General features: G+C 33.2%; 2 protein-coding genes across 5 annotated transcripts; one reads left to right on the top strand and one right to left on the bottom strand.

Annotated features, from left to right (window-relative positions):
- The first annotated feature begins 1,797 nt into the window (after positions 1–1,797).
- On the top strand, positions 1,798–11,196 carry LOC124820325 (auxilin-related protein 1-like). 3 transcript variants are annotated; one of them, XR_007027353.2, is made up of 9 exons: positions 1,798–2,780; positions 5,270–6,896; positions 7,197–7,308; positions 7,405–7,505; positions 7,690–7,755; positions 8,226–8,315; positions 8,988–9,164; positions 10,309–10,403; positions 11,057–11,196. XR_007027353.2 is itself a non-coding variant. In XM_047291995.2 (8 exons), the coding sequence occupies exons 1-8, from the start codon at positions 2,251–2,253 to the stop codon at positions 10,345–10,347; spliced, it is 2,742 nt and encodes a 913-aa protein (XP_047147951.2). In that variant the 5' UTR covers positions 1,799–2,250; the 3' UTR covers positions 10,348–10,767. The 3 variants fall into 3 exon arrangements, 1 of the variants encoding a protein (XP_047147951.2); XR_007027352.2 differs by lacking the exon at positions 11,057–11,196 and adding an exon at positions 10,505–10,767; XM_047291995.2 differs by lacking the exon at positions 11,057–11,196 and having other exon boundaries at positions 1,799–2,780; positions 10,309–10,767.
- On the bottom strand, positions 10,984–18,739 carry LOC124820327 (amino acid permease 2-like). 2 transcript variants are annotated; one of them, XM_088106281.1, is made up of 7 exons: positions 18,601–18,739; positions 16,403–16,518; positions 16,063–16,296; positions 15,328–15,421; positions 12,362–12,576; positions 11,847–11,986; positions 10,984–11,743 (listed from the first exon to the last, which is right to left on the bottom strand). In XM_088106281.1, exons 2-7 carry the CDS (start codon positions 16,482–16,484, stop codon positions 11,099–11,101), a joined length of 1,410 nt encoding a protein of 469 aa, XP_087962407.1. In that variant the 5' UTR covers positions 16,485–16,518; positions 18,601–18,739; the 3' UTR covers positions 10,984–11,098. The 2 variants fall into 2 exon arrangements, with proteins under 2 accessions (XP_087962407.1, XP_047147954.2); XM_047291998.2 differs by lacking the exon at positions 18,601–18,739 and having other exon boundaries at positions 16,403–16,786.
- Positions 18,740–23,562: the final 4,823 nt, after the last annotated feature.

Genomic DNA, 23,562 nt, shown 5'->3' with positions numbered 1-23,562 from the left:
CCACGTACACATTAATCTAACAACTTTGGTCCAATTTAATGGTAGGGTTCTATTTGTATCAATTTTGCAAAAAATAGGATCCAATTGAAACAAAACATAAGTAGAAAACCTATTTGAGATTCTTACATAAAAAAGAATCCAATTAAAACAAAAAATAAATAAGAAATCTATTTGAGATTCTTACAAAAAAAACTATTTTGTGCTTGAGAAGAATGAAAAATAGAAAAAAGAGAGGTTAAACTCTCTTTACTCTTTTTCTTTTCCTTAGACACATTGATATATGTTTTAAAAAAATTTCAAAACCTCAACTTATTTTATTCTCGATACTCGTTGGAAGGGTTTACAATTAGGAATATGGTTGATAAAATACCTTAATTAAACTGGTAAAATTAAACTAATTTTCTTTAAAAAATTGGGACGATTAAATTATATAATAATAATTACATATATGATTATTTGATTTGAGTGGACATAATTTAATTATATTATTTTAAATTACTTGAGTTATTTGAACTGTCTGAATTATTATCCATTAACATTATATTTTACAGTATATTTTATAATTTCATAGGTGTTTCGGATGTGTAGGAATGTGTCATCCAATATCTCCACGTCCTCCTCTACTCGTACTTTGTATGTCCGGTCCTCCGTACTCGCTCCTCAATTTCCTCTTCAGTCCGCGGGTGGGAGACCTGCGAAAGATTCTCCGATGCCAAAGTCAGTTGAGAGCAATGGCGTGTTTCTATCGAATAGTAAATATGTGCAGTAAATGCAACCTATCTACCACTCACCCTGGATCTGTATTTATAGTTTTCGCTATGGGCTTGGGATTAGTGAAAAGTTAATCACGGCCCAAATTCAGCCCAATAGCTTTTAACCTCCACTTACCTTAAATCAGACTAATTAGCAGTATGGCCGGCCGGTCTCCTACGTTCGGCTCTTGGATCGGCCGACCCCTATGGGCGTCATGTGTAACAAACGGCGTGTTCGGCCGGCCTTCATAGTGTAGCCGGCTGATGAGGTAAAATCACGGCCGACCCCTATGGGCGTCATGTGTAACAAACGACGTGTACGACCGGCCTTCATAGTGTAGCCGGCTGATGAGGTAAAATCACGGCCGGCCCCTATGGGCGTCATGTGTAACAAACGACGTGTCCGAGCGGCCTTCATAGTGTAGCCGGATGATGAGGTAAAATCGCGTGATCTCGGACGTGTGGGCGTCCGATTTGTTGCATCGATCCTTCGATGACGAACCAGAATAGCGCGTTTGGTCTAATGTAGACGCCCGACCTATCTAGCGTCCGATCCCTACTAGTACAATAGGTTATAATCTAATTTAGTTCAACAATTCTATTAAAAAATTCAATTCAAAAACTAAATTAATATAATAATTTAATATATTTTTAAACAACTTAGTATCGATTTTGTTTAATTTTAATATTTTTAAATAACGACTATCAAAAGTTTATTCCCATTCATAAACTTAAACATAACTCTCATTCTTAACTCAAACTACTCCACATCATCTAATACACACTTTTTAAATACCACTTAATCAAATTAAAGATTAAATAAAATTTAAATTCAATCATCACCTTTAAATTGTTTATTTTGCGCAATTGTTTAAAACACCAAAACACATGTCTTATACACGAAGCTAGTGAATTTTTTTTTTCTAGTAAAAAGATAAAATGAAAGAACACAAATAATAAGACAGATTTTTCTCTGTTTCAATTTCTTTTTCAAGCCCTACCAATTTGTCATTCTAAAATCAATGCGAAGAAGAGTTCAATTTAAAAAAATTGACCGAAAAAATATAAAATTTGAAATCCGAAGAACGTGTCATGCTTTCTTTCTTTCATCAACTGACAAAGCAGAGAAATTTTTTTATCAGAAGGCCGGACAAGAATCCATAACATACATGATTCGATCCCAAAATAGCACTAAACAGAATTTGAGGAATACTCTGATGCAAATTCTTTAATACGGTTGGAAAAGCAGAACAAGTGAAGAGACAAAGCAAGAAGACGACCTAACTGAGCCAGTATTAAGCAACAAGAAGCAGAAGATGAAAGAAGAATAAATAAATAAAAAATGAATTAAAAAAAAAGACGTTAAAGTGAAACGCAGGTTAGTTTGTAGCATTTTTTGTATCCTCTGTGACGTTCTTTCTTCACCGAACTCTCCCGCGGATCCAGCACCGTACGCGGAGGATACCATCGGACACCAGATCTCTCTTTCTCTCTCTCGATGAACGATTTCGATGGTCTCTTAACCAGCGATTTCGGGTTCAAACCCCAAGGAAAATCGGCGCCAATGGCAGCACCTAAAGCTTCGTCCAACAATTCATCTTCTCTCAACTTCGATTTAGGTTCGCGGTCCGCTCGAGCTTCCAATTCCTTGGCCGGTCACGACTCCGTCAACGCCGCTTCCTTTGACGATCTCTTCAGCGGCGGTGGCAAGTCAGACGCGTCCTATGACTTCGACTCCGTGTTTCGCGGCTCCGCCGATTTCCGCTCCAAGTCAGTTAACCTCCCGGCGCATGACAAACCGGTCTACGACAAACCGATGCATGACGACGACGACGACATTTTTGACGGCGTTCCCGGCCTCAAGAGCTCCTCCAAGTTCTCCTACGGCGACGTTCTCACTCCGGCCGCGTTCGATGATCTTCTCGGCGGGTTAGGTAAATCGAAGCCTTCGGAGAAGAAAGAGCGAGGTGTCGCGGATTTTGATGACTTGATCCCTGGATTCGGGAGCAGCAAGGTTTCCACTGATGGGTATGTTACGTGTCTGTAATTGAATCTATTTAATTTGAGCTAGTGAATGTTGTGTAGTAGGAGTTGAGGTTTATTTACTGATCTTTGGAACAATCTATTTGTTTGCTGAAAGGGCGTGGGGAACTGAGATTGTGACGGTAATGTAATTGAGGAGAGAAAGAAGCTTTTGTTAACTATATAATTTATGGACCACTTGAAATAAAATACCAGAAAAATATAGGGAGGGCCAGAAAAACTATAGGGAGGGAGTTTCAATTCATTTCAAGTTCTTCTTTCCTGAATAGTTGAATTGAATATAACATGCCGAGGAGTATAAAAAGTGTTTTTGCAAAAATATTGGTTCTTAGCTTGCTCCGTTAGTGAATTAAGTAATTTAAGAACAATAATAATGGTCTTAGGATTGTGTTTAAATTAACTTGTGCAGTGAAGACAAACAATTGGGTGTGGATTTTGGATTGTTTGTGTATATGTGGAATATCCGAATATCATCTAGTGTCTTTTCATAGTTCATCCTTTAGAATTATTCCATAACTTAGAGATCACACCCATGAGTATAAAAGTTCTCTGCCCGTGATATTCGTTTGCTGGTCTTCATTGCAAAAGAATTTAGACTCGTAGTTCACAAGCCTACTTATCTACCGATAGGAACGAACATTGCTATCAATTCGTTTTGACTGCCTGAAATCGAAGTAGATATTCTGAAGTATGCCTATATTACTGGACTGATTTGGAGAGGAACGGGTATATTTATTTATTTTTTTCTGATTATGTATTTTTCTTCTATATTTGCACAGACTATCTGTTTGACAATGAGGACTCAGGTGTATTATTTCTAGGAGCTGACGATTGTCGGTTGTGCATTAATCCTCTTAAATACACTTTATATGTCTTTTGTATTTTGAAATATTAGGCTGAGGTTATTTGTTTGAATGATATCAACTTTTTACGGTAATCTATCAAGTTGTCGTTTAAGGGTTCACGACATAGTTTGAAAGGTAAGGTGTAGTTAGTTATACTTGCTGACTTCATTCATTAAAGTAGACAGTTGAATGAAGCTCAAAAATTAGTTCAGGAAAAATGGGAGATCCACCAATGAACTTATTTTATTCCGTGGTTTATTTTCGTGACATTTTCAAATTGGGTATTATAGGTAGGCAAACTTGGGTTGTGTCAGAACATTTTCACACATAGAGCATTAGTGATTTATATAAATTCATTTACTTAAATTACTGCATAAGTTTAAGAACCTGCTAAGCATCCAAACACTGAGGGAACCTAGTTAGGTATTAAGGGGGGAGAACCAAATACTTAAATACTTAACTGAGCATCCATACTAGGTGATGGGACCCAGGCATCCCATAACATCCAAATCTCTATTAGAACCCTTACACTCTGGGAGGATTAAGTTCTGTTAGGATGTAAGAAGGAACCTGAAGACTGATTTTATTGGTTGAAAGGATTGAACAGAATCTGAGAACAAAAATACTCCAATCCACCTCAAATATTTTGTTATTTTTTTTAGTCAGTATCACCAGTGTCTCCTTATTACTTGTATACAATTATTTCATTTCCTATCCTTTATTTTGTGACTACTCGTCCATTTGAAACATTTTCAATTTTACTAATCCTGCTATTCAATATTAGAGTATAGATAGCCAAACACGCAGCAGTATAACAAGAATTTGAGCTGGTTGGTTCCTTGCAATCATAGTTAACCCTCGATGCCCTTGTCCATGTTAACCATTTTTGTTTATTTCTTATGTGTGACATCTTCATTACGTCCTCCATCATTTTTTAATATTCGAACCCAAATATTTAAACTTAAACCTGAGGTATAACATTTTTCCCATTTATTATACTACTAAGTCATTTTCTCTCAATCTTGCTAAAGTTGCTATCATACTCTGTCTTACGCTGACTTAGTGACAGCCCTTTGTTTCTGAAGTGAAGTCTATCTGCAAAGCTCAAGTTCAGAGTTAACTGGTTTCCTCTAGCCATTATTTCACTAATTATAATATAATTCTATCTAATTAGGGAACCAAACCATGATAAGATAAAGAAATATGGTTACTATTCTAGGGAATAATCTATGGCTATTATAAGGTACGGTAAAATATTTCCATATATTCTGACAATCTAACTGTCCTAAGTAACTGCCCCTTCCCCTCTCTCCTAAAAGGCTCAGTTTTCTTTTTTTTATTTCTCAAGGGTGACGATTTCAATGGTAAACTTGGATATCTGGTAATAAGTTTCCTCTGCTGTGCATTTTTATCTTGGAAGTTGATCCTTCATTTTGTCTGGTTCCTGATGGGATCAGGTCTAATGAAGGAGTGAGCATAGATCTTATGAATTTATTGTTACTAGCTTGGCATCTCATTTGGATAAATGGACGTGAAGGGAATGAGCATAATAGAAGGGACAACACAATCCCGTATCTTTACATATTCTTGATGCATTGTAATCGTTTTTGAATATTGTTTTATTCACAGGACCCTTCCTAATATTGATTTGTCATCACAACCTACTATCAATTCTTCTAAAAAGGCTTCTGGTGAAACAGATGACCCTTTCAAAGTGTTTGAACCAACTTCAGCCTCAATGGATTCATCCTCAAAATACTTTACAGACCCATTGGGAGAAATTAGTAAATTTAGCAGTTCTAGAAGCACAAAAAATGATAGTTTGTCAAATTCTAATGGTGAAGTATATGATGATATTAATCCCTTTGGTGCACTTGGAAATTCTGTGCCTGCATTCTCAGCAGAGAGAAATAGCACAAAGGGTAGTAGCTCCCCAAATACAACCAGTGATAAAGAATCAAGTGGTGTATCATCTGTGAGGAGTCCTGAGAGACAAACACAAAACAAGATTCTTGTTGATAATGATCAGGAATTTCATCAGGCTGCATTTGACATGCCTACATATTCCTCCAATTCTTACAAACCATTTGGCGAAAGGTCCCCTTCACTTGATAATGATGGTTTTAAACCGGCTAATGCCCAGGCAGATATGAATCCTAAATATGAAGAGGAATTTGAATCAAATGATGATATATGGCTGACGGTATCAGAGGTTCCTCTTTTTACTCAGCCAACTGCTGCTCCACCACCTTCAAGACCTCCTCCTCCCCGACCAGTACATAACCTCAAGTCAGCAGGAGGTTCATCTGCTTCTGCCAATGTCAGAAAGGATAGTGAATTTTCTTCTTTCCCAAGTTCCACTCATTTTTCTCAGGGTCCTAAATCTACTCCTGCTGCAGCCAAATTATCTTTTGCATTTCAGTTTGATGAACTTGAAGATTTTGCCACGGGCAGGAGTCTTGGTAATGACAATGAACGTGGAAATGGTCTTGCTGATAAAGAATTAGAGATGAACTCTGCTGCTGCAGCGATGAAAGTGGCTATGGATAAAGCAGAAGCTAAATTTAGGCATGCAAAGGAAGTTCGGGAGAGGGAAAATACGAAAGCTGTTAAAAGCAAGGAACCTGTGCATTTGGAAAAGGATGGCAGAGCTGTGACAGAGGATGGAGGAAAACAGGAAAGGCTAGATCATGAACGGGAGCAAAAGGAGAGAGAGGAGAGAGAGCAAAGAAGACGTGAGAAGGAAATGGAAGAGAAAGAAAGAGAGCAACAGAGACTTGAGAGAGAAAGAGAAATGGCTAGACAGGCTGTAGAAAGAGCTACTAGAGAAGCGCGTGAAAGAGCAGCTGTTGAAGCTCTCCAAAGAGCTGAGAGGGCTGCTGTTGAGAAAGCTAATGCAGAAGCTAGGAAGCGTGCTGAAAGGGCTGCAGTTCAGAGGGTACAAGCTGAAGCCCGTGAAAGGGCTGCTGCTGAGGCAAAGGAAAGGGCTGAGAAGGCTGCAGCAGAGGCAAAAGAGAGGGAAGTGCGGGAACGAGCTGCTGCTGCGAGAGCTGAATCTGAGGCAAGAGGTAAACAAGAACGTGCCGCGGTCGAAAGGGCTGCTGCAGAGGCTCGAGAAAGAGCTGCTGTACAGGCTCGAGAAAGAGCTGCTGCTGCAAGGATGAACCAACAACAAAATGACAATGATCTTGAATCATTCTTCAGCAAAGGTGCACGAGCTAACAGTGTTCCCAGGCCTCCTAGGTCCAGCACTTCAGTGAGTACCTATTTGTGTCAAACATCTTTTATATTACATGTAGTGGCCAGCTCCTGCCTTTGGTATTCGGTCCTTTTCCAGCATAGAAAATTTATCCTCAAAGTCGGATGTCTTGTTTATTGGTTTGTTATTTTTTGTTCTTTTCCTTTCCATTTTAAATAAAGAATTATAAAAAAATGACAAGTATTAAAAAATTTCCATGTTGCAAATAAAAAGAATGAAATGACATGCTTGATCGTAATCCAAGCATTGTATTATTATTTTTCTTTTAACTAGTGTAGCGGGCATCTTTGCTTTCAGGACCCTGTATTTGATGCCCAATTTCAGTCAAAAACTTCAGGTGTGTCTTCAAGCATGAAGAAAGCATCGTCATCCACTAATATTGTTGATGATCTCTCCTCAATTTTTGGAGGTTGGTTTATGTGTGAATATATATTCAAAATTCACTGGAACTTTTGGGTCTCTACTTACGGAAGCTCCTTTTGTCCCTTTTTTCTATGGTTTGAAGCTGCTCCATCATCATTTGGAGCGTTTCAGGAAGTTGAAGGGGAAAGTGAAGAAAGACGAAAAGCCAGGTTGGAACGCCAGCAGAGGGCTCAGGATCGTGCGGTATGCATTACTGTATTTTCTGCCTTGAATTGATTTCTTTTTCATTTTTGTGAAAGAATAGGTGATCAATGTACTATTTTCAAATCAACTTGACATTGAATTTACAGGGAAGTATGTGCATTTATGAGAAATATTTTTTAATTGTCTTTCTTTATTGCAACTGATCATGGTCATTTTACACCAGGCTAAAGCATTGGCTGAGAAGAATCAACGGGACCTACAAACTCAAAGAGAGCAAGCTGAGAAACATGTTAGCAGTTTCTTTTCTTGTTTTCCTTTGAGAAACACTGGCATTGCACTCACTGCTCATGCACAATAGATATCCCTTCATTCTTGTTGGCCTCTTTATATCAATGATGCACAATACAAGAGTCAATTGATTATCCAACATTCTGATTTCCTATTAAATTGTGTTATCTTGTTTCTCAGATTCTAGTTTACATTAAAGCTAACAGCTTGTTTGGTCTATTTTTACCTTTAAAAATTACCATAAACCTATGCCTATTTTCCATCCAAAACTTGTTTTATCAATTGGGACGATTGAGATGGGATATCTTCTCTTTTTTCTCACCTTTATATAATTCAACACACAATGAAGCGGATCTTTTTATGTAGGTGACATTGGTTACTCGGATGTTACTTCTTGGTTCATTTTTCAGAGTTTTTATTGTGACATGATTGTATATTTATCATCTAATCTTATCTCTACATTGATTTCAGAGGCTCGGTGAAACATTGGATTTCGAAATTAAGCGCTGGGCTGCAGGAAAAGAGGGGAACTTGCGTGCTTTGCTTTCCACCTTACAATATGTATATACTTTCTACACACACCTTGAAAAAATCTCTGAATTTCTTTGTTCCTTATCTATATGAACATGTGGAAGTTTGGTAGTTTATGCTATCACTTTATTTATTATATTAACTCATGAGCCCAACTTTTAAGATATGGTGTGCTGGGCCTCGTATTAGCCAGTATACCTCCTAGGGTTAGAAGAGTGGTGGGTATTTGGTAACACATTATTTTCAGATTTTTTTTTTAAGAAATTTCACTATAAGTGTGCAAAAATAAGCAATTGTTTCTTTAAGGCAAGTTGAACCAAGCGTGCACCGATTCTATATTTTGTAACTGATTTCATTGGTTTTGTAAGTACTGATCAGTACAGGATCACCCAGTATTTCAATTTCCTTGTTTAATACTATTAATATTAGCATTTCCAATCAGATCTTTACTAATATTGGACATATTTTAATAAAAGTGGTTGAGTTAGCACCACATTCGAATGATGTTCTTGCAATTACTATCTAATATCCAATACACGAAAATCAATATTTCCAAAATTTAACACTGAAAAGTTCCTACTTCTAAATCTAAGCAGACTATACTAATGGTCTCTTACTTTTTGTTTTTTTAAGGCATCAATATTTTTATTCTATATTTGTGTTTTGTTGTGTTAACTTGTTTTCTTTATGATTGATGATCAGGTTCTGTGGCCTGAATGTGGTTGGCAGCCAGTTTCTTTGACTGATTTGATTACAGCAGCAGCGGTCAGAAAGGTTTACAGGAAAGCTACATTGTGCATTCATCCTGATAAAGTGCAACAGAAGGGTGCCACTATACAACAAAAATGTATTGCTGAGAAGGTTTTTGATCTACTGAAGGTATTTCAAGCCTTTTTATATCATTCATACGTACAGAATAATCTATGCTTCATAAAGAGAGGTCAATGGCAAAAAAAATAAAAATAAAAATAAAATTAGGCTACTCTTACTTCAAGTGAGTTCCAAATGTGGGTTTCCATTTAACATTTTTTGGTCAAATGAAATGCGTATATATAGTCTACTGTTAATAAAGATTAGCATTATATCTTGTCATATATGATGGTCTGCATTCTGAAATAATGATTGAATTCATTTATTTATTTTATATATAGGCATCTCAGGCATTTTTCTGTCATGTCTGCTTAGAAATGCCAAATTCGATAAAAATATAAAAGCATTAATTATGCTTTTGTCCGAGAAATTTGAGATAAATCTGTTTTTTCTCCTAAATTGAAAAAAAAAATAGTCCTTACAATTTCACAAAATGTTAATAGAAGTGATGTGGCAATCAGAAGTGTACACGCGACAGATTTATTCTCTAGAGAATAAACATAATTTACGAAGTTGTGGAGTATAAAATGATTTTTTTCAATATTTATTTAAATTTTTAGAGACTAAATATAATTAAGCCAGTAGAAAAACAATATATAACGGAATTCTATTTTGTTCAACAAGAGTTATCTGGGAGATTTGTTTCAATGATATTTGTTAATGACAATTTGAATAGAGAAATTGGAAAGAAAAATGTTACGCATATTTTAACACACTCTTTAATATTGGGTGGATATTCAAGCAATTCACCTAATAATAATAGAGGGAATGTTGTAATGGTTGCAATTACTCTTAAAAAAAAATGGTATCCATTGCTCCATTACATGTGTGCACTTTACCAACAAGCGTCTACCATTGCATTGCTGGATGTTCCTGTCAGTCCAGCCAGTGGGCGTTGCGTCATGTGTTGCTTGCACATAGTAGGATTTTCATCTACATAGACAACGTTGAAGTATGTGTAATTTGCCAATTAACTGTACTAAAACAAATGGTTTTAGTCTCATGATGCTTCCGACGTGTATGTATTAAAATCTGGACTAGTGTTAGTAGGGGTACTTTCTTTTTCAGTTTATACTTGTCTGTAATCTGAATAAAAATAAATACTACTAAATGCCTTTAATTTTTTGCTGAAAAGTTTGACAATTTATTACAGGAAGCATGGAATAAGTTCAATTCAGAAGAGCTTTTCTAATCTTAGACGAACTGAACAACGTCAAGGCAGTTTTGTTCTGACCACTCTGATGAAAGGTAACCACACCCCGTTTCAGCTGCCTCTCCCACTGCTTATTGCTTTCGATTAAAGTTCTGTGGCATCAATGATAAAAAATCAATTTATTGTGTGCCATCAGGATGTCCAAAGGATACACGGGGAAGTAATTTGTAATCGATGTGATTTCCAGGGGGTTGTTGGGTTTACTATACCGATGCCTATGCAATATGTTCTGTTATAAAATCTTTTTGTGGTCATTTGTCAATTCAATTCATTATTTCGGTCGAGTGAGGAGATCTCATGAGCAGTCTGTTTTTAGTTAAATTTTTAATTTTATTACTTGTGATATAGTATATAGTTTCCTGAATATAATATAATTCTAGTTGTGGATTGACATCAGAATGTGGTACAGTTCCATGCACTCCTTCGCTCAAGCTTGTTTATTTTGCAATAGCAGTTTGGATTTCAAAACCTTCCCATAAGGTCTATGTTTGAGGTTTATGTTTGTAGTCAGTTATAGTAGAGTTTCGTATAATTTTTGTATTTCAGCATGTTCTTACTATGTTTAGATGAAAGGAAGAGGGGATTTGAAAATGTGTGGAACTTTTTGCTTAGACGTGTAGCAAGGATGACATTGAAATAGCATTACTAAGATAAAAGATATTCAAACAACTACCATTGCCTTCAACAGTTTCTAGCATTGGCAAGGAGGGAGTGGATGGGATTTATTTAATTAATAATCTACATGGAAAGGTTTGTATTTCCGTAGATCAACCACGATGCAGGCAATTGAGCCAATAGCAGCTGCAACTGACACTACGAGGCAGACAAAGCTTAATAATTGCATACCTATCCATCTCTGACTCCATTTTGGGATCTTCTTTTGTTTGATACTCATCTCTACTGGGAAGAAAACACTTAAAGGCCAAAACCCCAGTGCTCCAAGAAGTCCCAAGATGTCATTGAAGAATGGAAGCAACATTGCCACAATAGTGGTTATGATAACAAATCCTGTTCTCCAAACTAATCTAAATGGGCTTAAATTGTAAGATGCAAAGCCAGGAATGGGAACTTTGTATTCTCTATCAACTTTGGGCCATCTTTTTGAAGCCCATTTCTCGACAAAGGCAAATAGTGGCTGAGCATAGACTTGGTATGCTCCAACAAGGTGAATTACGATAGCAGCATTAGCAATATCTACAAGCCAATATGGGTTGTAGAAACCAAATCCAGTTAGCAGGTTCCCAGGTGCGTCGTCCCCAAAAGCAGCGTAACCCATGAAGCCACAAAGCATATAAAATGTTGTTGTTACACCAATACTTATCTTAGCGGCTTTTTTCATTGTCTTTGCCTCCGATGGTGGAGATTTTATAGTGTCCTGTGTAATCAAGAATAACATTGCATTTAATTACTTTCGGATCAAATTTATTTTCTTTTGTTACACTTCAATCAGGGAAGATAAAAAGAAAATAAGAGTGAACCTGAATTTCAATGAGGATTTGAGAATATGAATAAGCAAAGGCTATGTCACCAAGACCTTGGAGAACTCCCCATACTTTATTGGCCTCTGATACAGCTCCTATCCTGATTCCCGTCAGACTGCCCTTGAAAGTACCCGTTTCTGTTCAATAACCAATTAAACAAGAAATATTAGTTTTTTTTTTTTCTGGAAAAGTATGCTTTTGATCATTTTCTTTTTCTTTTTCAAATTACCTTTGATTCTTGTGCTTCTAAACTGATAAATCCAGTCTTCCAGTATTTAAAAGCGTGTATTTTTTTTTTTTACTTTTATATTTAAACTTAATAATATGTGGTATTTGTTCTTTCTTTTATATTTAAATACATTTATCGTTATAAAACTAATAAAATAACTAAGTTCACATATCTTTTAAAAGTTTAAAGACTAATAAATCAATAATTAAAATATAAGAAGAATATGTATTTAACCTCTTTTTTAACACTGCTTCTATTAAACAAATAAACGTAGTAATATAACCTGCAACTTTGGCAATTCCAAGAGAGAGGCCAATTATGGAATAGGCAAAGGACATGATTGCTGCAACCACGGAGAGCCACCATGTTTTATGAAAATCTGGAATTTGAGAGAATACAATTTCGATGATGCCAAAACTGATCATGAATGGGTTGCTCGACACGAGGCACTTATCTTTTCCACCCGTGGAATGGAAACAGTTGGACCTTTTTATCGCCCTGGAAAACCATAGCAGTTAAATTCAAACAAACCCATATATGGTTACAATTAATATTGCGAATGAGTGAGGTAGTAATAGCATCACAAATCTACATATTCCATATTTTTTCCGAAATAAAATTGCCTTAAAATAATATTGCCAATAAATATTACTATTACTATTACTATTAATTGTTTTGAGAAGCAATTTTTACATCATTAAAAAGCTTAATAAATAACATTTTAATAATGACTTAAAATTATTCTTACTAAAATTGTAGAAAGAAAATAAATAAAAAAGGAAAAAAAGTTTATAAGTTACAAACTTCTGTTTGCTACAAATACAGTTTAAATGATAGTATCATTTAAAGATTACTTAGCATGTCAAAATTTTGTTTCATACATGAAAAAAAAAATACAACATTATTTATATAAACAATTCTACACAATTCAATTAATTTTCATTTCAATAATAAATTTTGTTATTTAACTCATAAATGTATTTTCTCTTTTAAAAAATATTTAATGTTTTCTCCTTATATTAAATACAAATGTTAAGAGTCATATGAGACATCATTTGACTCTATTAATTTTTTTAAATGATTATTAAAAAAAATTGTAATAAAAATTTACGTCAACACCTGTATTTATACTTAACATTTAATACAAATGTTAAGTATTTTTAAATTGATGTCAACACATGCATTTGACTCTATTAAATTTTAGGTAATAGAAATAGTTGTTTTTAATGATAACAAATACTCATTTCAATATACTTAAACATACATTTATGATTTTATTAAGTGTTATTAAATAATAAGTATAAATCATAAATATGTTTTGTATATAAAATAAAAGATGCAGGTGTTTTGTTTTGTTTATCAAATAATATAATACATTGTGTTATTTTATCTTTGATTTTGTGTGATAAACAAAAGCTTAATAAGATATGCGCATAGTTAAGTTAACGCTATATTTAGAAATTTATTTCGTGTTATAAGAAATGTATTCGTCTTCATGTTCGCCAAAAAGATTTTGTAAAGCTTTTGTCAACATAAAAAGATATGCTGAAAGACACGCTCAAGTTGTTTTGTGTTAAAACAGAATTTTGCATGTGTTATATACTTTTTAAAAGGCTATTTATTATGTTTTACTTGGATAAAAGCTTTTTTTTTATCTAAGTTTTGATAAATTACGTGAACTATTAAAGAGAAAATATTAAGGAGGTGTATGAATTGAATTTTTCAGAATCCAGTTTAAATCCAATATAGATATAATGAAGTAGATTAGATCTATAATCCAGATTCATTTTAACTAGTTAAACTAGTTTAGATATTTTTTTCAATCAAATTTAAAATAGATTAAATATAAATTAAATCTATTTTACTAATTACATTAAATATATTGAGATTGAACTAATATTTTTAACTATTATATTCCTTTGATATGGCTCGAATCAATTCGGTTCAACTTTCTATCTAAATCGACTCGATTCAATCTTTGACTAAGATTGACTTAGCTTAAACTTTTACTAGGATTTAATTTTCTAGGGTTGACCTTTGACTAAAGTCACTTGATTCATACCAACCTTCGATCGGGTTTGACTTAGCTCGATCATTACTAGGACCGACTCAGCTTGACCTTCTACTGAGCTAACTCAACTTGATCTTTGACTGGAGCCAACTCGACTCAACCTTCTTTTGAAGTCGATTCAATTCAATCTTTTGTCAAAGTTGATTCAGTTCAATCTTTTGTCGAAGTCGATTCAGTTCAATCTTTTGTCGAAGTCGACTCAATTTAACCTTCGATCGAAATCGACCCAATTCCTAACTTTGGTCAAAAACAACTTAACTCAACCTTCAGTTTGGGCAAACTCAACTTTACAAAGGCTTATTTGACTCTACCTTCATTTTAGATTGGTTTGACTCAATCCATGTCCCTTCTTAACTCTGATCAATCTTATATCCAAGTCAACTTGATTCAACTTGGTCCTTAACTACTTGACTCAAACACAAATTGATTTTGGATTTTCAAAATCAAAAAATATTCAATCCAAATCCAAAAATATGAATTTGGATTAGGGATAAATCCATTTATATGGACCTAAAGCAATATAATTTTGGATTTAATATAGATTATATCTCAAAATTTGGGTTTTCTTGTCCACCCTTAGAAAATATTTAATTAAGTGTAATGCATCTCTACATCTCTACTTAAATAAACAGAAGCTTGAAGATGAAAATTGGATGTCAAGCTTCTTAATGTTAAAGATAAGAGATACTAACTTTTAATTAATACTTTTTTTAACTTCATAATGTTAGTATACCTAATAGAATTTGATAAAAATTAGACGTAAACTATAGACGAATCAATGCAATAAATAATCTACAACATAAATTATTTCTTTTCCTTAATTAGTAAATCCACCCCATAACCAAAAAAGAAGTTTTTAAAATGTGGAATTTTTAGAAATAATTTGATAGACTGTCACATTAATAAGCTTCTTATTTAAAGTTATTTGTAATTCAACGTTAATATTTGAAATAATTGACTCCGAATAGCCTTAGTTAACATGAAGAAAATGGTCAATTTGTATATGAAAATTCGATCGTGTCTATAAATTTAGCTTTTATTTTTGTCAAATGTGTGAAAACTTGTATCTGAAGATGATTTGAAAATAAAGTTCACTGTTGTTACTCTGTAGATAGTTTTAGTAAATAAACTAAATTTAAATTATTAATGATTTGAAGATAATATAAGTGCTGACTCACATCATGCTAATAGAAGCTGCAATTGTGTATCCTACAGCGGTGCCGTAAAGATTTGAGTACTGAACCACCGCACAAAAGGTATCATGGTGCCTCCCTGCAAAATAGATATAACAATTCAACTTATTTTTGCCATTTTTCATATATCACTTTTGAAAAGTCAAACGTTATTTGAACCACTACAAGTCAATAATGACAGCACAAGGTTGTCCTTTCGATTTTACGGTGTATGTTCTAGTTTCATGTTTGAAACAAGAAAAAAGATAGAATAATATATAATGAGACAATCAGTCAAATTACGAAATTGATATAGAAAAATATTCGTCCACACTAAATTATTTCAACAAATTCAACCAACAGACGTGTGTCTTTGAAACTTCGAGTCAACTGCGCAATCAATAATGCTGGTATAGTCAGAAAGGATGCGTCATGATTAACAAAGAAAGAAAATATAATTGAAACCAATTTTCAGTCAGGACTTATCGAGAAAAAAACGAGAAAAATACAGAAATAAATAAAACGTATTATAAGTGCTAACAGGTATATAAAATGTTCAAATATCACTACTCAGTACAGTAAAAAATCACGTGTTTCGTACAAAAAAATCCATAAATTTTTAAAAAATTTGAAAAAGAAAAATGTTTATAAGAATATGATCGATGATAATGCTTTTAAAAAAGAAGGCATATGATAATAATAGTACAACTACTCATAATAATAAATGTGTATTTTTATTACCAAGAATGGTTTGAACTGCATCCATGAAAGTATAGTTCCTCTTCCCAGAAACGGGATCACCACTGCGATAACAATCAGCGAGAAGCGCCGACGTATAAAGCGTAACAACACTGAAGAAGATCATAACGGCAGGCCCAACGACCCAGCCCATTTGAGCCATGGCCCATGCCAAAGACAGCACTCCCGAACCCACCACTGCTGTTATTATGTGCGAGCTTGTAGTCCAAACGTTCCCTATCTCATAATCATAATAACCAACCCATCAAATATTATATATCATGTATATTATACAGTATACAAATTATCACATCAGTTGAAATTGATTAAATCAAACGGTTACCTGTTCGTTTAACATGGCCATCATCATCGTATAATTTGGAGTCAGTTTGTGAAGAAACACCATCTATGGAATGGGCCTCCATGGCAAAACCTTGATTATGGTCGCTATGGTTGGTTCTGGAAGCGTATTCAACCATGTGTTATGGACCAAGAGAGAAAATAAAATATTTATAATAAAACTGTGAGAGTGTTGCTGATAGAATTGAATATATAGTGGTCGTGTTTTTTGTTCCTGACAACAATAATGGAGTTTGGGTTCACGAATCAAAAACAACACGCGTGCCCAAAGAAAGAGGAAGGTACAAACACTATTGTTTGCACCACCACGGTTTAGCAGCGATCCAAATCGACACAAATCACATCAATGATAGATTCGTAGTGTGTTTGCCTTCAAAATGGAGAGTATATTTATAACGTTTAATATAATTATTAGAAAATTCATTCACTCCCCACCATTCATTAAAAGCTATCTCAAAATAAATAATTAAATGTACAGTTGTCTTTCTCATTTTTCAAATTAAGAAAACGTGAATTGCAACGATGGATTTGATTCTATTTGCTGGGTTTATTTAATCTATAAACTTACATCTTTTAAGTTATTAAGTTTAATTCTTATTTAATTATTATATAAGTGACGGCAATCTTAATTTTTAGGATGAACGCTCAACTTCATCCTTTAATATAGAATAAATTTATTCTAACAAGAATTGTAGTTGCCATCAAATTACTATTAAACTACTTATAAACATATTTATTTACATATAATACATGCATGCCTCAGGAAAAGACCGTTGCAAATCTTATATCAATTAAAAATAAATTTTACCAATTAAGTATGTAATATTGGTGTACTAAAAATTTTACATTGACCAAAAAATAAGATCAATAAGTAAACTGTCTTCCTTTTTTTTTAAAAAAAAATAAGTTAGACTTAAACTTATTTTTTAATAAAAACAATTTTGTAAAGTCAAATATTTTCTTATTTCAAAACCAAAAAATATTACTAAAACAGCTAAACCTTAAAACCTAACATTATTACAACGTTGTAAAATTAACTATAAATATATTAATTCTAAATATTTTTATGAAAATATTATCACCTTTTTAAAATATACATTACTTTGACTTGGAATGAGTAAACAATTAGTTTGAAAATACATTAAAAAATAATATTTAATTAAAAAGTAAGAAAATTAACCATTGTGAAATTTTTTAGAATAACTAATACTACAGATATTTACTTATCTAAAAGCATACAGAAACATTCGAATGGAAAAGGAACATTTGAAAAAGCTTTTATCTTTTAAATATCTTTAAACTAAAAAGTGGTTTTTTGAAAGCGATTAACTGAAATCAACAGAACAAATTAAAGTAAAGTTTTCTGTTCCAAACTCAATTGGTGAAGAAAATGATTAAAATTTTCCAGTTTCTGGTGGATTTTCAATGTATTTTGGTCAATGGAAAAAACAAGTTGATTTTCAAGTAGACTACTGAATCAATATATTCCTAAAATTTATGTGGCCGAAACTAACCCCTTTTCCCGGTGTGTGCAGCATAATCCCATTCTTTTTAGTTACAATTGTTGAATGCTTTTCAAGTTTTGAACACACAAAAAATACACACATCTTGCAACATTATCTTCTCAAAATATATCAGAAAAATAAGGGGTATAAACAGAGCACCACAGATAACAAACGCATTATTCTAATTCGAAGAGAAATGAATCTTTGAAATATTCCTCTAACATTGGATGGTTGTGGTTATTGGTTTTTATTCGCTGTTCATAACAAGTTGTCACAACAATTCATTTTCTCCTTCAACGCTCGTTTGCCTGCCAGATTTTTCCAAACAGAACACAGATTGTGGAATATTGAATCGATGCACTTGCCATCAATTTCCCAACACTCTTTTCTACAGTATAAAACACTCCCAAAAAGTTATTGTTTGTGAACCAAACAGACCCTATCTTAAAATTAGGGGTACTATCACATATGCATACTGCATAGATATTTCTATCAGTATTGAGCAAATAAATATTCAGATTCAGCTAAATCTGAAACGGCGAACAGAAACAAAAGGCATTTGTTCAAATTAAGAGCAAAGATAAGAGAAACAAAATCACTGATGAAAAAAGTAAAATGCATCGAATTCAATTGACAAGCACGAAAATGAAAAAGAATCGAAAGCAGTTAACATTACTTGATTGTGGAACCAAAAGAGAGGGTTTGTTCCTGCTCTTGGTGTGAGGAGTGAGTGAGAAATTTTCTGGTCAAAATTTGAACACATGCAAACCCATTTAGCAGCTATTTGTTATACTTATAGCTGTATTCTGGTAGCGTTGGACAGTGACCTTTCTCTGTGCACAACCGTATACAATTTCTTACAAAAATAAAAATTAAAAATAGACATACACGGTATCTTAATTATTTTATTAATTAAACATCATTGATAATTAATCATACAAATTATTAATTAATCCTGATACTTGATAGTAATTCTTAACTATGGCGTTTGTTTTTCCAATTACATTAGTTTTTAAATTTAAGTAATCGTTTAAAACAAAACCATTAAAGATAATGGTGAATGTTTCCATCGTTGTTAACAAAATTATGTGTATTAAATATAATATTAATTAATTGATTTTCAAAGTCAAGGAGAAGTTTTCTAATAGTAATGTGACAGTGTCCAAATTAAGCATATATTGAAAGAAGATTAATGGAATGATTTTAAATCATGCATATTTTATTATAACAGAATTTTTTATTTATTAATGGGATGTAATTTCATCATGATTTTGGTTTGATTTTTTATAAAATTTATATACAGTTATATATATATATTATTTTATTTTTGAAAACAAGATTGATGAAAAAGAAATTTATTTTCAGTTTTTAATAAATTACTATTTGGTTAAATAAAAAAGTTGAAACGCGTGGCAAAAGTTTATGGAAGTGTTTGTTATGAATTGATTGAACTTAAAATGTGTATGGAATGTAGGATAAGATTGAACAAAAATTTATTCATAGGAATTGGCAAAAACTAGCTTCTAGCCTTTTACGCGTTTTTCGAAATGAAAACGTGGGGTTGAGCAATTTGATGTCTACAGAGTCTGTGTTTTCAGGTAGGTGTGAGAATCAGACACAGGTGTTTTTGGTTCTACTTCAATACCCTCTGTTTTTCTTTTCTTTTTTTTCTGCGGAATGTTTTATTTTTATTTTAGGGATATTAAATTACTGTGATAATAGAAAGAAAAAAAAAACATGAGGATCTGTTTAGTTTTATTTTCCATTTTTTAACTTACAATACTTTTTGTTTTTAAATATATATATATATATATATATATATATATATATATATATGAAACCATTAAAACTTACTTTGTTTTCTGTATAAATATTTTAAAAATGATAAAGCTTACTTTGTCTATGGTGAAAATGTTGGGCAAATTTACGATTGGGTCCCTGCAATTTGCAGAGCGTGATTTGGTTATCGGAGAAGATGAAGGATGACATTCCAGGAGCAATGTTTGGTGCTGGCAGTGCTTTTGGACCTTTCCATGTGTTCTATGAAATGGGATGACCACTTTGCCCTTATTTAAAAAAAATACACTTCACACACGTTTTTAATGTCACATCATTTAAAAAGACACTGTCAGCATGTCACGTAACACCCTCCTTAACGACGTCTTCTCAATTTGACGGAATGCCCATAATTGCTTGAATTTTACAAAAACAATGACCCAATTGAGACGCAAAAAAAGAAAGGGACCTATTTGAGATTCCGGACGAAAATAGGGACCTACCGAGACATTAAACCAAAGAAATAAGAAAAACAAATAGTGCAGAATAAAAAAGCAAATATAAGGAAAATTGAATTTTATTTTCTCTCTTTTTAAATTTAAATATTTTCTCCAACCAAAAAGTTTAAATGATAAATTATTTAACATTAACTAAAATTGATTATAAATAATACAAAACCATTTTAATAAGTATACATGTATTATCAATTTTTTTCACTTTTATCTTTTCACTTATTTCTTTGAGTAATATAGTATAAAATGAATGTGTATTGTAGGTGCTTAAGTACACCTCAAACATGATGATTAAGATCTATTTTTGGATAAGTATATGTTAACCTATTAAGTTGACACGTACTCAACCCACATATATTTAATCAGGATGAGATCATATCAATTATAATGTTAGTCATGATAATCCACAATTAAACTAAGGATCAAAGGGTTAACTCAAGATTAACATATAATTAGGTCATGTGGCATTGACCCATCTAGATAAAGCTTAGGTAAAGATTCATGAATAGTAGTATGAATAGCGCAATCTACGAGATACAGTGATTACGTTCATGTACCCAACTGACTTGAGCGTTATAGTATCTTCTACAAGCAACTCCTACTCGGTTAACAAAGAAAGAGTATCCCTAAAGTTGGAAGCTTAAAGTATTTTGAGTGCTTGTTATAGTCTTTACAGGAGATATCTCACCTTGTAAGAATATAATGTATTACCAGTTAATAAGTCGCTAATGATAAATAAACTGAGTTTTATACTTATGATTTTAAAAGTCATATAAATAACGATTTTTAATTAAGATATTATGTAAAACCTTTTACAATAATAATACACATGAACTAAGTTTCATTACTCACTTTTAATTGTGTTGAAAATTATTGATCTAATTTTGCACCTATTTGTGAGTGATGCAAAATCATTTTATAAAGAAGTAATATAAATTATCTTACATTGTTTTTTTACAAAATAGATCTTTAAAAATTCATTTTCTTCTTTGAGTTGATAATATGTGAATAATATTACTTTTTGTATTATATATGAGCAAGATACCTTCAAACTCGACAAAAGTTATCCTTGACTATGTACATGTCGGTCTACTAAGCTGACATATATTTGATCTCTACTTGTTCAACCTAATGACACCACGTTAACTACATTATTCTCAATCAGTTATGATAATTTGAGATTAACAGGTAATCAGGTCACGTGGCCCACGACCATCTAGGTAAGAGCTCATGAATAATATTATAAATAGCACATTCTATGAGCAATGTTAATTACGTTAATTAATGATCACATTTATTGCTTACTAACGCACTTGGATGACTTGATCGTCAGAATGTCTTTTGTAGGCATACCTCCTACCCATGTTAAGAAGGACGAGTGCCCGAAGAAGAATAAGTACCTTTAGGAGTCAAGGACTTGAAGTGTTCAAATTGCTTTTGGAGTCTCCATAGAATATATTTCGTCGTTCCCGTCGGTCATCTCCTTCTGTAGCAAATTAGCTCCCCTACGCCCAAGAACCAAGGATTGACTTTGGAACTATATAAGTGAACGTTAAGGGATGGCCGACTCAACCTCCTCCACCATCTTCAACTTACTCTCCTTTAGGGTGTGTTTATTTTGGGGAGAGTGAGTGGATGAATTTGAGGATAAATTTTTTGTTGTTTATTTGAGTAAATTTGGAGGTGAGTGAGAATGAATTTGGAAGTAAAATTTGTAAAAATTAATGTATTATTATTATTATTGTGTTATTATTATTATTATTATTATTATTATTATTATTATTATTATTTATTATTATTATTATATATAAAAAAGCTCTCCATGTTTGCAGTTGCATCACTAACAACTTTCCATGTTTGAAGCTACATCAACAAAAACTATGGAATGAGATACACTAAACGAAGGACAAATAAGACATTTCCCTTAAAATCACCTTAAATTTGTGCAGACGCATGAAGATGGGAAAAAATACTTATCCCGTAAATTATCGCTTTTCATCGCTCATAAATCCACAAAAGCGAACATGAAAGTTGATATAAATTTGTCTTTGCTAAAATGCAGTAACAGTAAAATCTTCGCAAGTGAACAGACCTTTAAACATTTTTGCACGTCTTTGCGCATGACAATGAGGGAGCTCTCCAAAGCACGCAAGTCAAAAGTCGTGCTCCTAGAACCGGAACTACCAGCTTGGCCAAGAAGTTCAACCCTTAGTTTTTTCCTATCCTTGTCGATGCCTCGCTGTTTGGGAGCACAATCCTTTTTGTTCCACTCTCGTGTCGATGTGTGTCCACTACCAGGCCTTTTATGTTAGGAACCATAGTCTCTCCAACTTTCTTCGTCTCCTCAACCAGTTACTTCCTTAGTCTAGGGAACCATATCCTATCAATCTCCATATTGACAACATGTTGGGCCATGTAACTTGTAAGCACCACACAATTTTCATATTAGCTTAAAAATATTCAAGTAATAGGCTACTTTACACTTACAACGAAGGTCAATAACTTATTGGGAGGAAAAATAAACCATGTCAATGTTTTTTGTTGGTAAGTTGAGAGGAAGCTTCTATAGGGTTCCAATTATCCTCCTATTCTTTTCGGACAAAATGTATTTTGGACACTCCTTACACTTAAAAAGGATTGTTTATCCAGTAGAATGAAAACTTTGACTTGTCAACAAAGCAAATTCCTAAGAACTCGGTATCTGATCGAGGAAAATGAGCCTCCTATTTATAACAATTACTCATGACCTTTAACCTTCGTGCCCTTTCTCCTCAATCGTCAGATCTCTCCAAATCTTAAGGCCAAGGGTTGCCAATCAGCCCCTTCCTAACATCACCTTATTTATTGTGCAACACAACAGCCTCACACCTTTTTGTCTCTCCTACCAACTCATATACAATATTTCATTATTACAACCTCTTCATTGTTACGCTTCTCAAGGCTACAGGGACTAGTATACCTATAGGGCAACATAACCAAAGAAATACAAAATTTCTTTGCAAATAAGATGACAATCGAGTATCGAAACCATGATCGTTAAGTTAAAGGGGGAAAGATCGATTATTGATACTTATCTCTTCTTCACGCCTTATTACAACCCAAATTATAACATACAAAGAACCAATTATTATAAACATTGCAGTTCAATTTCCAAAGACTCTCAAACTATAGTGAATAACGAAATAATAATAACAAAGGTAATGCAATACCAAAACAGAGTAATAATGTAGAATAAGAGAATGTCCAGAAACTGCATTTCAATTCTCAATCACCTAATCAAGCAATTATCAACCAATATCAGAAATAGAGCATCCATTCAAAATTATAAATTATCCAGAAAATTGTATTTT

This window comes from Vigna umbellata, chromosome 2 (genome assembly GCF_029865625.1).
Source record: "Vigna umbellata cultivar VRB3 chromosome 2, Vumbellata_1.0, whole genome shotgun sequence".
NCBI classification, from domain to species: domain Eukaryota; kingdom Viridiplantae; phylum Streptophyta; class Magnoliopsida; order Fabales; family Fabaceae; genus Vigna; species Vigna umbellata.
The sequence above is the reverse complement of the archived record's forward strand: the minus strand, read 5'-3'. Positions and strand labels throughout refer to the sequence as shown.

Excerpts from the sequence above, each read along its gene's own strand:
- LOC124820325 (XM_047291995.2), top strand. The coding sequence starts at position 2,251 with ATGAACGATTTCGATGGTCTCTTAACCAGCGATTTCGGGTTCAAACCC. Across the intron at positions 2,781-5,269 it reads AGCAAGGTTTCCACTGATGG|GACCCTTCCTAATATTGATT; the intron begins GTATGTTACGTG and ends TTTTATTCACAG. Across the intron at positions 8,316-8,987 it reads TGCTTTCCACCTTACAATAT|GTTCTGTGGCCTGAATGTGG; the intron begins GTATATACTTTC and ends ATTGATGATCAG.
- LOC124820327 (XM_047291998.2), bottom strand. The coding sequence starts at position 16,538 with ATGGTTGAATACGCTTCCAGAACCAACCATAGCGACCATAATCAAGGT. Across the intron at positions 15,422-16,062 it reads TGCAGTTCAAACCATTCTTG|GGAGGCACCATGATACCTTT; the intron begins GTAATAAAAATA and ends TCTATTTTGCAG. Across the intron at positions 12,577-15,327 it reads GCAGCTTCTATTAGCATGAT|GGCGATAAAAAGGTCCAACT; the intron begins GTGAGTCAGCAC and ends ATGGTTTTCCAG.